The 14,205-nt window shown below is 38.9% G+C and overlaps 2 protein-coding genes and 1 pseudogene across 2 annotated transcripts; all 3 read left to right on the forward strand.

Annotated features, from left to right (window-relative positions):
• The first annotated feature begins 3,502 nt into the window (after positions 1–3,502).
• Positions 3,503–4,213, forward strand: LOC108039118. The gene is made up of 2 exons (XM_017116040.2): positions 3,503–3,566; positions 3,748–4,213. The coding sequence occupies exon 2, from the start codon at positions 3,749–3,751 to the stop codon at positions 4,211–4,213; it is 465 nt and encodes a 154-aa protein (XP_016971529.2). The 5' UTR covers positions 3,503–3,566; position 3,748.
• Positions 4,214–4,321: 108 nt separating this feature from the next.
• LOC123036937 (glycine-rich protein A3-like) lies at positions 4,322–5,318 on the forward strand. Its single transcript, XM_044460348.1, has 3 exons — positions 4,322–4,333; positions 4,399–4,762; positions 4,828–5,318. The coding sequence occupies exons 1-3, from the start codon at positions 4,322–4,324 to the stop codon at positions 5,316–5,318; spliced, it is 867 nt and encodes a 288-aa protein (XP_044316283.1).
• Positions 5,319–6,308: 990 nt separating this feature from the next.
• LOC123037813 lies at positions 6,309–7,860 on the forward strand (annotated as a pseudogene).
• The last annotated feature ends 6,345 nt before the right edge of the window (positions 7,861–14,205 follow it).

Below are 14,205 nucleotides of genomic sequence, written 5' to 3' on the forward strand. Positions count from 1 at the left end.
AAATAAAAGACTAGAGAAGCTAGAGGAGAGTTTGAGGAGAGAAAAGTAGAAAAGAAGAGAGACTGAGAGAAGCTTAATGTTTGGGAAGCCTGAGATGTAATGGGGCTCGCATGTTTGCCCACCCTACCTATGATCTCCTGCCGCTAGAACATGACTCTGGAGATCCCTTTTATACCCTATGTTCGTCGAGACATCAGCTGAGTTCAGTAGAGTTATGTTTAAGCTATCATTTTAATTCAGATAAATCACAACATTTTAGGAACAGGTGTATGTAAACATATTTACAAAAGGTAAATAAATGCAATAGCAATATTATTGTCCGATAGAAATATTAATACAAAATTTATAATAAAGTAAATAGTAAAAATAAAATTTAAATGTATGGATAAATATGGTTGTATTATATAAGCATGGGAATTTCAATAATAATTCGGGATAAATTTAGAATTTAATTTAATTTTTACTTCAATGGGTGTCTTATTTTTCTCATTCAAAAATGCTCTTAAATAGTAATTAATAGCAAATGTTTTAGCTTAATATAGCATAGCGCTTGGAGTTACGTTAACAATAATCGGGGTAAAATTTTAATAATTAGTTTTCTCCATGCAGGGCAATTTGTGTTTCAAAAAAAAGGTGTGAAGGTAAATAAATGTTGTAAAAGAAACTTATCCATCGGCGACGGATCGATCTCCCGGTGTGGTGTGCTGAAAAAGAATTCTAGGATGTTTTGTAACACCCCATATTTTTGGAATAACTCACTTTCACACGGTAATTTTAGAGAAATGGTTTTAGATAAACTTTTGGCCCATTTTATCCGATATTTTAAACGCGTATCACCATCAGAAATTTAACATTTAAATAATAATAGATTTTAAGAAAATTATTCTAATAATTGTTATAGCTAGGTTGATCTGGAAGATAAAATTATTTCTAGAAAAATGAGGCAAATAAAGCCGAATTGATTTGGTTTCAATTTATGTTAAATTAAGTTTCGATTTTTTTTTGATCAGAAGTCTTTTTACATCTTGAGCTTGGTTTTAGAACAAAATCGTATCGAACGCAGATTTTCTAGGATTAAAGCCCTTTAAATAGAAGGCCGAAACATGAGGCCGACAACAGCAGATGGTTAGCGGACGACGGTAAATGCACTGCGCGCATGAGGTTAGGCGGTAGAGGTCAGCCGGACAGAGGTTAACACTGCACGCGTTGTTGGGGCGGCCAAAACCATTACACAATCACACACGTTTAAACCATCCCGAGTCGCACTGCGGTTTATACAACTTTCTGGGCGTTGTACATGATTTGGGATGATTATTTTTCTATAACCCCCACGGGGTTATTATGTGTGCCGCTGGCGGTAGTTTGGCTGAAGTCCCCAAAAAAAAACTGCTTAAGTTGACGGATTTTCCATTAAACTTTTCCGGCGAAACTGATGCTTGAGATGGCTGCGCATGCACATAGGTACCTACCTGTTGTTGTTGCATGCGCATGCACATATGTAGGTGCGCCGATGGCGTTAGGTTTGGTTTATGCACACATATTTATGCTGGGGGTGCTCCCGGGGACATCGACTTATTTACTGCTCTCGCGGGCACAATCTAAAGAATTCACAATGATCGGGGTCAGCACCAGATAAAAATGGGATTTAATAATTTTAACCAACCTTCTGAAGAAATGGTGAGGGTGCTGCCGGCCAAATTCGGAAAAAATCCAGAAATACCTTTTTATTTTCCTCCAGCCAGGCAGCCGCCGAGAGTTGCGTTTATATTTTTCACAGATATTTTCGATCAATATTTATATGCCCTGCACGTGGCTTTCACAAAATTGAATTCTTTTTTAAAAGACATCGAAAAGAAATAGACCGGCATCGGAAACGGATGACTTAGGCTGTAAACGGAAATGCCGTGCAGCTGGTGTAAAACCATGTTTAAAACTTGCAGCTTTCCGGAGCCTCCCTGGCTCAGATGGTATTTTCCAAAAACACTAATTACTGCTAATCATATGGGATGCACCTGACTAGTCTCCAAGTGTGAACTTACAGCATCCGTCCGATAAAGCATACATTTAGAATGAACCAAAAAAAACGTTCTTCAGGCGCCGCTACAATGATTAAAATATATCATTAGAAAACCTGACTCTTACTTTGTCATCTATCATTTTGAAGTAAACGGGATATGTCTTGGATAAATTTTCAGAAATGTCCAAAGACGTTTGAAACTAATTTTTTAATACATATATTTTTTATTGAAAACGCCACTCAAGAATGAACCTTGTCTTCGTGTATTTTCAAAAGAATTCTAATGATCCCAAGAATGCGAGTAGCGGGTGCGCCATTCTTGAGCAAATTATGTGTACGGATATCCGGTCATAGTGAATCACGATGTGTGGTTATAGAAGACGCCCGTGACTGTCAGTAAGAGTAAGAGTATTTGAGTTCTCAATTAAAGTTCAGAATTTCCTGGTAAAGTGAATTTAAAAATCCATCATTTAAGTATATACAATAGATACAGATGCTGTCGGCTCCCAAACCCTCCCCATCTCCTCTTACACGCAACTTGAAAGATCGGTTGATAGAATGAGTGATGACGAATAAATATTTTAGTATAAATGTATATTTATTGTATAAATTAAGTTTAAGATTTGATTACACTCTAATAGAGACAATTAGTTAAAAGTGAAAAAGAATTTAGAAAAAAAATGTTTATATTTATGTGGCATATCCGGCATATATGTACAACGAATGTACATTGTATGTGTACCGGTGGTCTTCTTGATCTATTAATGAAGCATAAAAAAATAAAAGCAAAAAAAAAATACTTTATAATTATATAATATATCATTTGGACCTGTAGAATTTGCATAAACATCTTGTCACTTTTCTTGCGAAAAGAGTATGCATAATTTCGGGTGCACGGTGCAACAAAAAACCCTGTGTAGTCAAAACCATTAAAGCAGAAAACTTTAGGACGTGTAGTTACTTAGTGCTTACTTAGTTTTCGTCACAAAACTTTGATATCAACGTTTTGTGTTTTGAAAATGCGATCGTCACGACTTTTTTACTTCGTTAGGAGGTGTTTTTGCTTGAAATCAAATACAAAGAGAAAACGGTTGAAGGCAGAGCACAGAAAAAAATGATCTATAGCTAAAGTTTAGTCTGTATTTCTAGCAAATTGCCTTTTATCTGCGGCCTATTATTACAATTTAAATACAGCTATTTCACCTTTTATTTATATTTATGAATAATATATCATCTTACGAAATAAATAGAACTATATTTACAAATGTAGAGAAAAATGTAACATTATTAGATTAAGTTGTATATCAAATTAATAAACTTAGATTGTTGCAGTGTATTTTTTTTAGTATACTGACCACTTCCACATGGCGACAGTTTGTCTGTGCTTCCTCAGTCGCTGCTCTGCCGCCGATCTGCGCTGCTCTGCAAAAACACTTAAAAGGCGAGCGATCTTTTACTTCAGATCAGTTTTTCGAGAATCCTTGCGCGAAACAAAAGTGAAAATCGCAATCTGCAAAACATCAAACCACGGAATACACAGCAAATCAAAGTAAATATCATACAAATTAGCGTTACATTTATTACATTTAAGAACAAGGACGTTTTGAGTGATTTAAAATTTTTTAAATTTGTTTTTTTTACCAAAAATGTGTATCGTTACTTAATTTTTTTATTAGGTTTATGGAAGCAATCCGAACGTTGTTACTAACTGAGCGTATAACCCATTCCAGAATGTTCCTTTATACGAGGCGGCTCAGTACCTTCGTGTTGGTGGTAGCGCTCATATTATTGGCGCTAACCACCGAGGATGTGCATGCCAAGAGGAATTCCAAAAGCAGCGGCAGCTCCAGGTCCACTTCCAGCAGAAAGACCACTCCGCGCACCACCAAAGCTCCCCCGCGCTCCTATTTGGCTCCTTCGCACCGCTCAGCTCCTTCGAACCATGCTGGTCCTGCGCACCACTCAGTTCCTGCCCACCGCTCGAAGTCGGACAACGAGAGGCTGAGCTACGGAGGTGGAAAGGAGAGCAAGGTGTTCAATCCGCAGACGGTGCCCTCGGTAACCACCTCGCCATTTGGCCGGAATGCCCCGGCCCAGCCCCAAGGACCTCCGCCAGTCTCCTCCCCTAAGGAAAAAAAAACCTCCACCATTCTACACCCCGCCCACCCACAAGAACGGCAGGCCAAATATTCATAGCCCATCCCGTCCAGCCGCGGGGGGCCAGTCCCAGTTCCAGAGGTTCCCACTACGGCGCAGCACACTCCAACACTGGCCACCGCGGTCGCAACAACTCCACGGGAAAATATGGATCGTCGGGTGGCTATCAGCCCATTAAGGCCACCAATGCCCACAAAGTGCAGTCGAGCTATCCGCGCGAGCAGTTGCCACCCGGAGCCACCTACCACCCGGCGGGGCAGATTCCAGCTGGAGCCACATACCATCCGGCGGGGCAGATCCCGGCCGGAGCCACCTACCATCCGCCTGGTCAGATTCCAGCCGGAGCCACCTTCCATCCGGCTGCTCAGATTCCGGCCGGAGCGTCGTACCAAACGGCTGGCCAGGTGCCACATGGAGCCACTTTTAACCCCGGCAGCCATCCGGCCGGAGGCTCATACTATCCCCAGGGACCCGTGGCCGGAGGAGTCCCTCCAGGCGCCACCTTCCTGCCCGCCGGAGGAGCCCTGCCCGCAGGAGCTGTTTTCCATCCACAGGCGCCTCAAAAATCTAGCTCAGGCTTGGGATTGGGTGAGTTTAAGTCCACTTCTGAATAAGGATTATCTTTGCTGACTTGTATTCTGTATTGTTTACAGGCACTGGTCTCATTGCTGGAGCCTTGGGTGGTGCCATCCTGAGAGAAACAATATCATCATCAATCCCTTCAACCCAAACCAGCATGGTGGACAGAGAGGAAGGCGGCGACGACGAGATCACCATTATCGACAACGGAGCAGTCCCACCTGTTTTTGCATCTCCTCCTGCTTCTGACTTCCAGGAAGATCTTGTTGCTGATCCTTCGGCTCTTGCCCCTGAAACTCCAGTTGCCCCTGAAACTCCAGTTGAAGCTGAACCTGTAGTTGATCCGGATGACCTCTATCCAGCGGATCCCAGTTACCCAGTTTATTCTGCACCTGACGCCTCTGCTGACCCCAGTGCCCCGCCCGCTGGACAGAGTATTTGTGTGGTCGTGAAAGTACCACAACCAGATCCGAAGGATCCCACCAAGACGATCGAGGTGGACCAGAGCGCCTGCTATGAAGAATCAACGGCGGAAACTGATCCTTCGGCCATTGGATGGGACTAACTAGCTCCCTTCAAAGCCCTGATTGTAGCCTACTGTCTCAACTAAATGCCCATATCCGCACAATCTATTCCTCGAAACGAATTTTTTTACATGTACTCATATTTAGACTTCAAACCAATAAATGTACTATATTAAAATATTAAAACACAGTTATTAATGTTATTTTTCAAAATGGTTTATGAATTTAGTTTCATTATTTCAATTACGAAAATTGTACAAAATGTATTTGTAAACACGAAAATATAATCATAATTCGTTACAACACTGAATTGGAAATTTTGAAAAGAAATTCACAGTTTACCAAGTATAATTTGTTGTATTTTCACCACAATTTTTATACCCTTGCAGAGGGTATTATAATTTTGGTCAAAAGTGTGCAACGCAGTGAAGGAGACATCTCCGACCATATAAAGTATATATATTCTTGATCAGCATCACCAGAAGAGTCGATCTAGCCATGTCCGTCTGTCCGTCTGTCTGTCCGTCTGTCTGTTTCTACGCAAACTAATCTCTCAGTTTTAAAGCTATCGAATTGAAACTTTGCGCACACCCTTCTTTCCTTTGCACGCAGTATATAAGTCGGAACGGCCGGGATCGGCCGACTATATCCTATAGCTGCCATATAACTGATTGATCGGAAATGCCATAACTTTCGTGTTTGTAAAGTTAGGAAGTTGGGATTTTCTATGGGTCTTATATTTGGCCAATCAATCCGACCTACCAAATTTCATAAGGATCGGCCGACTATATCCTATAGCTGTCATAAAACTGAACGATTCGAAATGCCATAACTTTGGTGTTTTTAAAGTTAGGAAGTTGGGATTTTTTATGAGTATTAAGAATGCATCATATGAATAATTTTGGAGAATATAATTTACAGAGTATTCTGCAAGGGTATATCAACTTCGGCTCCCCCCGAAGTTAGCTTTCCTCTCTTGTTTACTTTACAGATCCGCAGGAGCTGTCTACTACGCCCAACCACCTGTGGGAATGAACAGGGGACTGGGTGAGTACTAGGGGCAAAATAGCATTAGATTGCAGTATATATAGATCACAAACTTAAATAATTCACTCTGAACAAACCAAATTCACTAAAAATATAAATATATATATTAACATCCGTCTTCTGGCCAAACGACTTACCTAAGTCTGTGTCATATTTTACTAGCAATTAATATACATATATATGAAGTATAATAAAATAATATTCAGACCACATTGAATGGTAAAATTGATATCAATAATTATGTGGGAATAGGTCTGGCAGCTCCGTTCAGCCCAACCCATCTCTAATGAGGGGATTTCAAAAAGTATTCAGGAAGAGAAAAAAAGGATTGAACGAGCATTAAGATCGAGAGAAGCGAGAGAAGAAGTGCAAGACAAACGAAGTTGAATAACGACGCGATCGAAATATCCAAAAAACGCAGTTTAACGCGATTTAAATTTATTATAATACCTAAAATTATTATCAGAACTACTTATCACTAATTTCATTTAAATAAAACTATAAGCTTATTATAATAAAACAACAAGTAGTGGGACTTCTTATTTAAATAGGAAAACCAATCCCGCAATTATGTTCATATTATTATAACTGGTTATAACTAAGACATAATTACTTGAATACTTTTAAAAAATATGTTGGTTAAATATAGAGCTTAAGGTGCCAATAAACCATTACATTAATATCTTATTTATGTTAGCTTGAAAGCAGAAGATTGCTTTTATTTGTATATATAAAAAAACATACTTAAAATGAACCAGTCATGGAAATTAAAGTCATGCACCATCAGCGAGATACCGTGTCAATATGCTCCAAACCAGTTCGAAATTTTAAAGTGTCCCTTATGTTTTTGTAATTTCAGGAACGGGGTATTTCCTCACCGGAATGCTGGCGGGGCACATGATGAACAACCTGCTGTTTGGCCACCGACATCATGTGTACCACAGAAATCAGGAGGGAGGACCGTCGCCTCAGGGAAATGGTCGCCAGATCATCATCGTCAATAATGGTCAACAGGAGGGAGTTTTGCAGAACGAAACCACTATTTCGGGGGAAGCCTCCGCTGTGGTGCCCCCCGAAAATCCACTCACTGAGGAGGAGGAGGAGGAGCCGGAGGAGGGGCTGGGCGAGGGGGGAAAGTGAACCCGTTTCTAGTGAGGAATCCCCAGAATTTGAGGCAACTTCTCAACCCTATCCAGATGGTGGCATAATTTGCTTCCCCATCACTTTGAACGAAACAGATCCCCAAAACTCAGAGGTGATGCGAGAAGTGGAGCGGGTGGTTTGCTTCCCAGCACCGCCCAACAATCCGGACCAATTCCAACCCACCGCAACCACTGAGCCACCCATTGTTGCCGGCGATATTGTTGGTGGTGCAGAGGATGGGTCGCACGGTGGTGCAGGTGACGAGGTCAGCAATGCCAATGCCGGTGCCCCTATCGAGGTGGCCAACTTTGTAGCAGCAAGAGCCGCACAAGTCGAATTGGACTCCTAAGATTTTAGCTAAGTGAAATAAAGTTAAATAAACATAATAACTTATTTGCAACTTCAATTTATTTTCTGGTAAAACACACATGTGTGTTTAGAACTAAAACAATAATGATGGTAGCACTGACAAGCAAATGGAAAATGCTAAACTTTTTAGCCTCTTGTAAAAGAACATCTTTCCAATTCATAATAACAATTTTTTAAAGAAAAACTATGTTATCACATTAAGGATAACTTATTTTAAGGCATATAGTATAGAAACCAAAAATGAAATTAATTTGTGACGTTGTGTCAATTTTGGCATCTAATAAAATGTATTAAATTTACCCTTAGGTGAAATTACATTATTTTATGAAAAAAAGAATTTATTTTCGCTTACAAATGAATGACTTTTTACAATTACAAGGTAATTAAATACCCTTTGTTTTTCTATGTGAGCCGTTTCAACAAAACGCTTGGAAACACAAATACGGCAATACAAAAAATTCGTCAAAGATTTATTCTAATTAAAATAATGGAAGAAAATTAAAGATAACAATAGAGTTTGTGGAAGTACAGCTTTAACAATGGTTCCGTATGTGTTAGAAGCTTAAATACGTGAATGAACCTATTATATACTTAAGTGTCGAAATCATTTCTAAGAAAGATTAGCAGAAATCACCAAAGTCATTTGGCATTGAACGTACCTATTAAAACAGAAATCACAATAACTTAAGCCCCTTGTATTATATTTAGTTATTTCACCAAAGATAAGATTTCAGGTGATTTTCAGTAAATATTATCAATTTTTTTGTTACATACATATATGTACATATTTGTGCTTGTGGAACTGACTTATATGTTGACAGTAGCTTTTAACCAAATTAAAAACATTTTCCAGCGACCTTTACAATATTTCAGCCATAATCACGCAAAAGTTACGCAAAACATAAGACTATGAATAGAACCCACGTCACTGGCAACCCAGTGCACCGTCTTAATGTTAACCTTTTATTAGAAGACTTGTCTATGTAAAAGCACACTTAACAACACACTGGAAATAACTTTACACTTAGTATATCATATTATTTAATAGGTTTACATTTATTGTCCCGTTACCCGCCGTAAAAATATTGTATTCTTTGAAAAGTATTCAACAGGTCGAAGTGTATACCAGGTCAAGCTTACCATATAAAACAAAAAAGTAGATTCACCACGATTTACTTGACATTTTGACTCTACAACCTCATAAAAAAAATTAAATTATAAATCCCTACTCTTTATTATTTAAATTATCGAAAGAAAAATGTATGTTCGCATATCCAGTTTTAAAACTCAGCTGATTGGCGAAATATCACATGACAGCATTGTTTTCGAAGTATTATGCGAATATCGCGATGGTTTTCCCTTCTAAGAGCCCTTGAGTTAACTATTCCTACAGTTTTCTTATATCTTTTTGAACAATCATCAATTTTTGGTATAACTGCAAAGGTATTACAATTTTAACTTGCCGAAGTTAGTTTTTATACCCGTTACTCGTAGAGTAAAAGGGTATATTGTATTCGTGCAAAAGTATGTAACAGGTAGAAGGAAGCGTTTCCGACCCTATAAAGTATATATATTCTTGTTCAGGATCACTAGCCGAGTCGATCTAGCCATGTCCGTCTGTCCGTCTGTCTGTCCGTCTGTCTGTCCGTATGAACGCTGAGATCTCGGAAACTATAAAAGCTAGAAGATTGGCATTTTGCATGTAGATTTTAGGAGTTCCTACGCGGCGCAAGTTTGTTTCAAAATGGTGCTACGCCCCCTCTGACGCCTACAAGCCACAAGCTGTGGCCACAGTTTTGATGCTATTATGAAAATTTTAATTGATATGTATTTGTTTCGTCAATACCTATCGATTGGCCTAATAAAAGTTTGCCACGCCCACTCTAACGCCCAAAAACCCATTAAACGCTAAAGACTGGCTAGCGCCTACATTTCCGCCTTTCATGGCCCGTAGCGCCATCTAACGGATGACTTTGGAACAGCTGGCCAAGGTGCTAATTCGAGCGGCGAAAAACATACAAGAAGGCTAATTTATATTAAGTTGTTTAGCTGAGTAACGGGTATCTAATAGTCAAGGCACTCGACTATAGCGTTCTCTCTTGTTTTCAATCTCATTTTAGTTGTAACTTTTTATACCCTTGCCGAGGGTATTATAATTTTGGTCAAAAGTGTGCAACGCAGTGAAGGAGGCATCTCCGACCCTATAAAGTATATATATTCTTGATCAGGATCACCTCCTGAGTTGATATAGCCATGTCCGTCTGTCCGTCTGTCTGTCCGTCTGTCTGTTTCTACGCAAACTAGTCTCTCAGTTTTAAAGCTAACGAATTGAAACTTTGCACACACCCTTCTTTCCTTTGCACGCAGTATATAAGTCGGAACGGCCGAGATCGGCCGACTATATCCTATAGCTGCTATATAACTGATTGATCGGAAATGCCATAACTCTGCTGTTTGTTAAGTTAGGAAGTTGGGACTCTCTATGGGTTTTATATTTGGCCAATCAATCCGACGTACCAAATTTCATAGGGATCGGCCGACTATATCCTATAGCTGCCATATAACTGATTGATCCGAAATGCCATAACTTTGGTGTTTGTAAAGTTAGAAAGTTGGGATTTTCTATGGGTTTTATATTTGGCCAATCAATCCGACCTACCAAATTTCATAAGGATCGGTCGACTATATCCTATAGCTGCCATATAACTGAACGATTCGAAATGCCATAACTTTGGTGTTTTTAAAGTTAGGAAGTTTGGATTTTTTATGAGTATAAAGAATGCATCATAGGAATAATTTTGGAGAATATTATTATAGAGAATTCTGCAAGGGTATATCAACTTCGGCTCCGCCCGAAGTTAGCTTTCCTTTCTTGTTTTTCTTCTGTTTATTTTGCTCGAATTTTAAACATCAGATAAGTAGGTCAATAAATTGTACAAGGATGGGGAGAGTGGGTAAATATATTTAAAAAAGCTTAGACCAACATCGCAACTATAATTAAAGTGGCTTATGATGTAACGTGTAACGTTCGACTGAAGTGCTGTGTTATAAAGGATTCCACTGATCTGTATTGGAGGGGCACCCTATAGGGTCCGGCACTAGCTCGTCGGCTTGGGGGGTGGAGGTCTTGCTCGTACAGATCGGCCACTGTCTACGCATTACTATTATTAAATCTAGAATTGAGCGTGCTTGCGACAAAAATAAGAAAGCTAGTTGACTAAACCGGAAGAAAAAGATTTATAAATTCAAATAAAAGACTAGAGAAGCTAGAGGAGAGTTTGAGGAGAGAAAAGTAGAAAAGAAGAGAGACTGAGAGAAGCTTAATGTTTGGGAAGCCTGAGATGTAATGGGGCTCGCATGTTTGCCCACCCTACCTATGATCTCCTGCCGCTAGAACATGACTCTGGAGATCCCTTTTATACCCTATGTTCGTCGAGACATCAGCTGAGTTCAGTAGAGTTATGTTTATGTTAGCTATCATTTTAATTCAGATAATTCACAAAATTTTAGGAACAAGGTGTATGTAAACATATTTACAGAAGGTAAATAAAGGTAATAAATGTAAATATTAATACAAAATTTATAATAAAGTAAATAGTAAAAATAAAATTTAAATGTATGGGTAAATATAGTTGTATTATATAAGCATGGGAATTTCAATAATAATTCGGGATAAATTTAGAATTTAATTTAATTTTTACTTCAATGGGTGTCTTATTTTTCTCATTCAAAAATGCTCTTAAATAGTAATTAATAGCAAATGTTTTAGCTTAGGCCACTTATTTTTATACCCTTGCAGAGGGTATTATAATTTCAGTCAAAAGTTTGCAACGCAGTGAAGGAGACATTTCCGACCCTATAAAGTATATATATTCTTGATCAGCATCACCAGGAGAGTCGATCAAGCCATGTCCGTCTGTCCGTCCGTCTGTCCGTCTGTCCGTCCGTCCGTTTCTACGCAAACTAGTCCCTCAGTTTTAAAGCTATCCGCTTGAAACTTTCCCAAAAGTTGTCTTTCTATTGCAGGTAGTATATAAGTCGGAACGAGCCGGATCGGGCTACTATATCATATAGCTGCCATATAACTGAACGATCGGAAATGCCATAACTTTGGTGTTTTTCAAGTTAGCAAGTTAGGAAGTTCTATGGGTTTTATTTTTGGCTAATCAGTCTAACTTACAAAATTTCATAAGGATCGGACGACTATATCCTATAGCTGCCATATAACTGATTGATCGGAAATGCCATAACTTTGGTGTTTGTAAAGTTAGGAAGTTGGGATTATCTATGGGTTTTATTTTTGGCCAATCAATCCGACCTGCCAAATTTCATAAGGATCGGCCGACTATATCCTATAGCTGCCATATAACTGAACGATCGGAAATGCCATAACTTTGGTGTTTTTCAAGTTAGCAAGTTAGGAAGTTCTATGGGTTTTATTTTTGGCTAATCAGTCTGACTTACCAAATTTTATAAGGATCGGACGACTATATCCTATAGCTGCCATATAACTGATTGATCGGAAATGCCATAACTTTGGTGTTTGTAAAGTTAGGAAGTTGGGATTATCTATGGGTTTTATTTTTGGCCAATCAGTCCGACCTGCCAAATTTCATAAGGATCGGCCGACTATATCCTATAGCTGCCATATAACTGAACGATGGGAAATGACATAACTTTGGTGTTTTTAAAGTTAGGAAGTTGGGATTTTTTATGAGTATTAAGAATGCATCATATAAATAATTTTGGAGAATATAATGCAAGGGTATATCAACTTCGGCTCCGCCCGAAGTTAGCTTTCCTTTCTTGTTAGTTATAATTTTCACTAATTAAATTTCATGTAGTTTATTTAAAATTTACCAAAAAAATGTATTTTTTCTTTCCAAAGAGAGCTGCTGCAATATGTGCAAGCATAGCGCTTGGAGTTACGTTAACAATAATCGGGGTAAAATTTTAATAATTAGTTTTAAAAAAAAATTAGTGTTTTAAAAAAAAGGTGTGAAGGTAATTAAATGTTGTAAAAGAAACTCACGGCAACTTATCCATCCGCTAAAGATTCTAAAATGTTTTCTAACACCCCATATTTTTGGAATAACTCACTTTCACACGGTAATTTTAGAGAAACGGTTTTAGATAAACTTTTGGCCCATTTTTACCCGATATTTTAAACGCGTGTCACCATTAGAAATTTAACTTTTAAATTATAATAGATTTTAAGAAAATTATTCTAATAATTGTTATAGTTAGGTGGATCTTAATGACGAAATTATTTCTAGAAAAATGAGGCAAATAAAGCCGGATTGTTTTGGTTTCAATTTATGATAAATTAAGTTTTGATTTTTTTTTTATCGGAAGTCTTTTTACATCTTTAGCTTGGTTTCAGAACAAAATCATATCGAACGCAGATTTTCTAGGAAGGCCGAAACATGAGGCCGACAACAGCAGATGGTTAGCGAACGACGGTAAATGCACTGCGCGCATGAGGTTAGGCGGTAGAGGTCAGCCGGACAGAGGATAACACTGCACGCGTTGTTGGGGCGGCCAAAACCATTACACAATCACACACGTTTAAACCATCCCGAGTCGCACTGCGGTTTATACAACTTTCTGGGCGTTGTACATGATTTGGGATGATTATTTTTCTATAACCCCCATGGGGTTATTATGTGCCGCTGGCGGTAGTTTGGCTGAAGTCCCCAAAAAAAACTGCTTAAGTTGACGGATTTTCCATTAAACTTTTCCGGCGAAACTGATGCTTATAGGTACCTACCTGTTGTTGTTGCATGCGCATGCACATATGTAGGTGCGCCGATGGCGTTAGGTTTCCCTGCAGTTCCGAAATTCATCACTACAAAAATTCATCACTGTTTAATCAGCAGCGGACTGCGACGCCGGCAGAGACAAAGGCAAAGTCGGCAGAGCCGAGTGCGACGCAGGCAGAGCCGAAACTCTCAGTCCCCGATCGTAGGCAACGCAGAAAAATTTCCATCTCCCTCTCTTACTCTGACTCTCTCCCCATAAAATGAGCTGACAAAATGGAGTGGAGTGATGAATTACTGATTAAAGAGTGATGAAAAACTGAAAAAAGAGTGATGAATTACTGATTAAAGAGTGATGAATTTTTCACTGATTAACTCCTAGGACATGCCAATGTTAAATTCATCACTAATTTGTATGAAGTTTCATCGCCGATTAATCAGCAGTGATGAATTTTTGGTGATGAAAAAGCGATTAAAAGGTGATGAACGGTACTGCAGGGTTGGTTTATGCACACATATTTATGCTGGGTGTGCTCCCGGGGACATCGACTTATTTACTGATCTCGCGGGCACAATCTAAAGAATTCACAATGATCGGGGTCAGCACCAG

The sequence above is a fragment of the Drosophila rhopaloa genome, unplaced genomic scaffold (assembly GCF_018152115.1).
Source record: "Drosophila rhopaloa isolate 14029-0021.01 unplaced genomic scaffold, ASM1815211v1 contig_2, whole genome shotgun sequence".
Taxonomy (NCBI): Eukaryota; Metazoa; Arthropoda; class Insecta; order Diptera; family Drosophilidae; genus Drosophila; species Drosophila rhopaloa.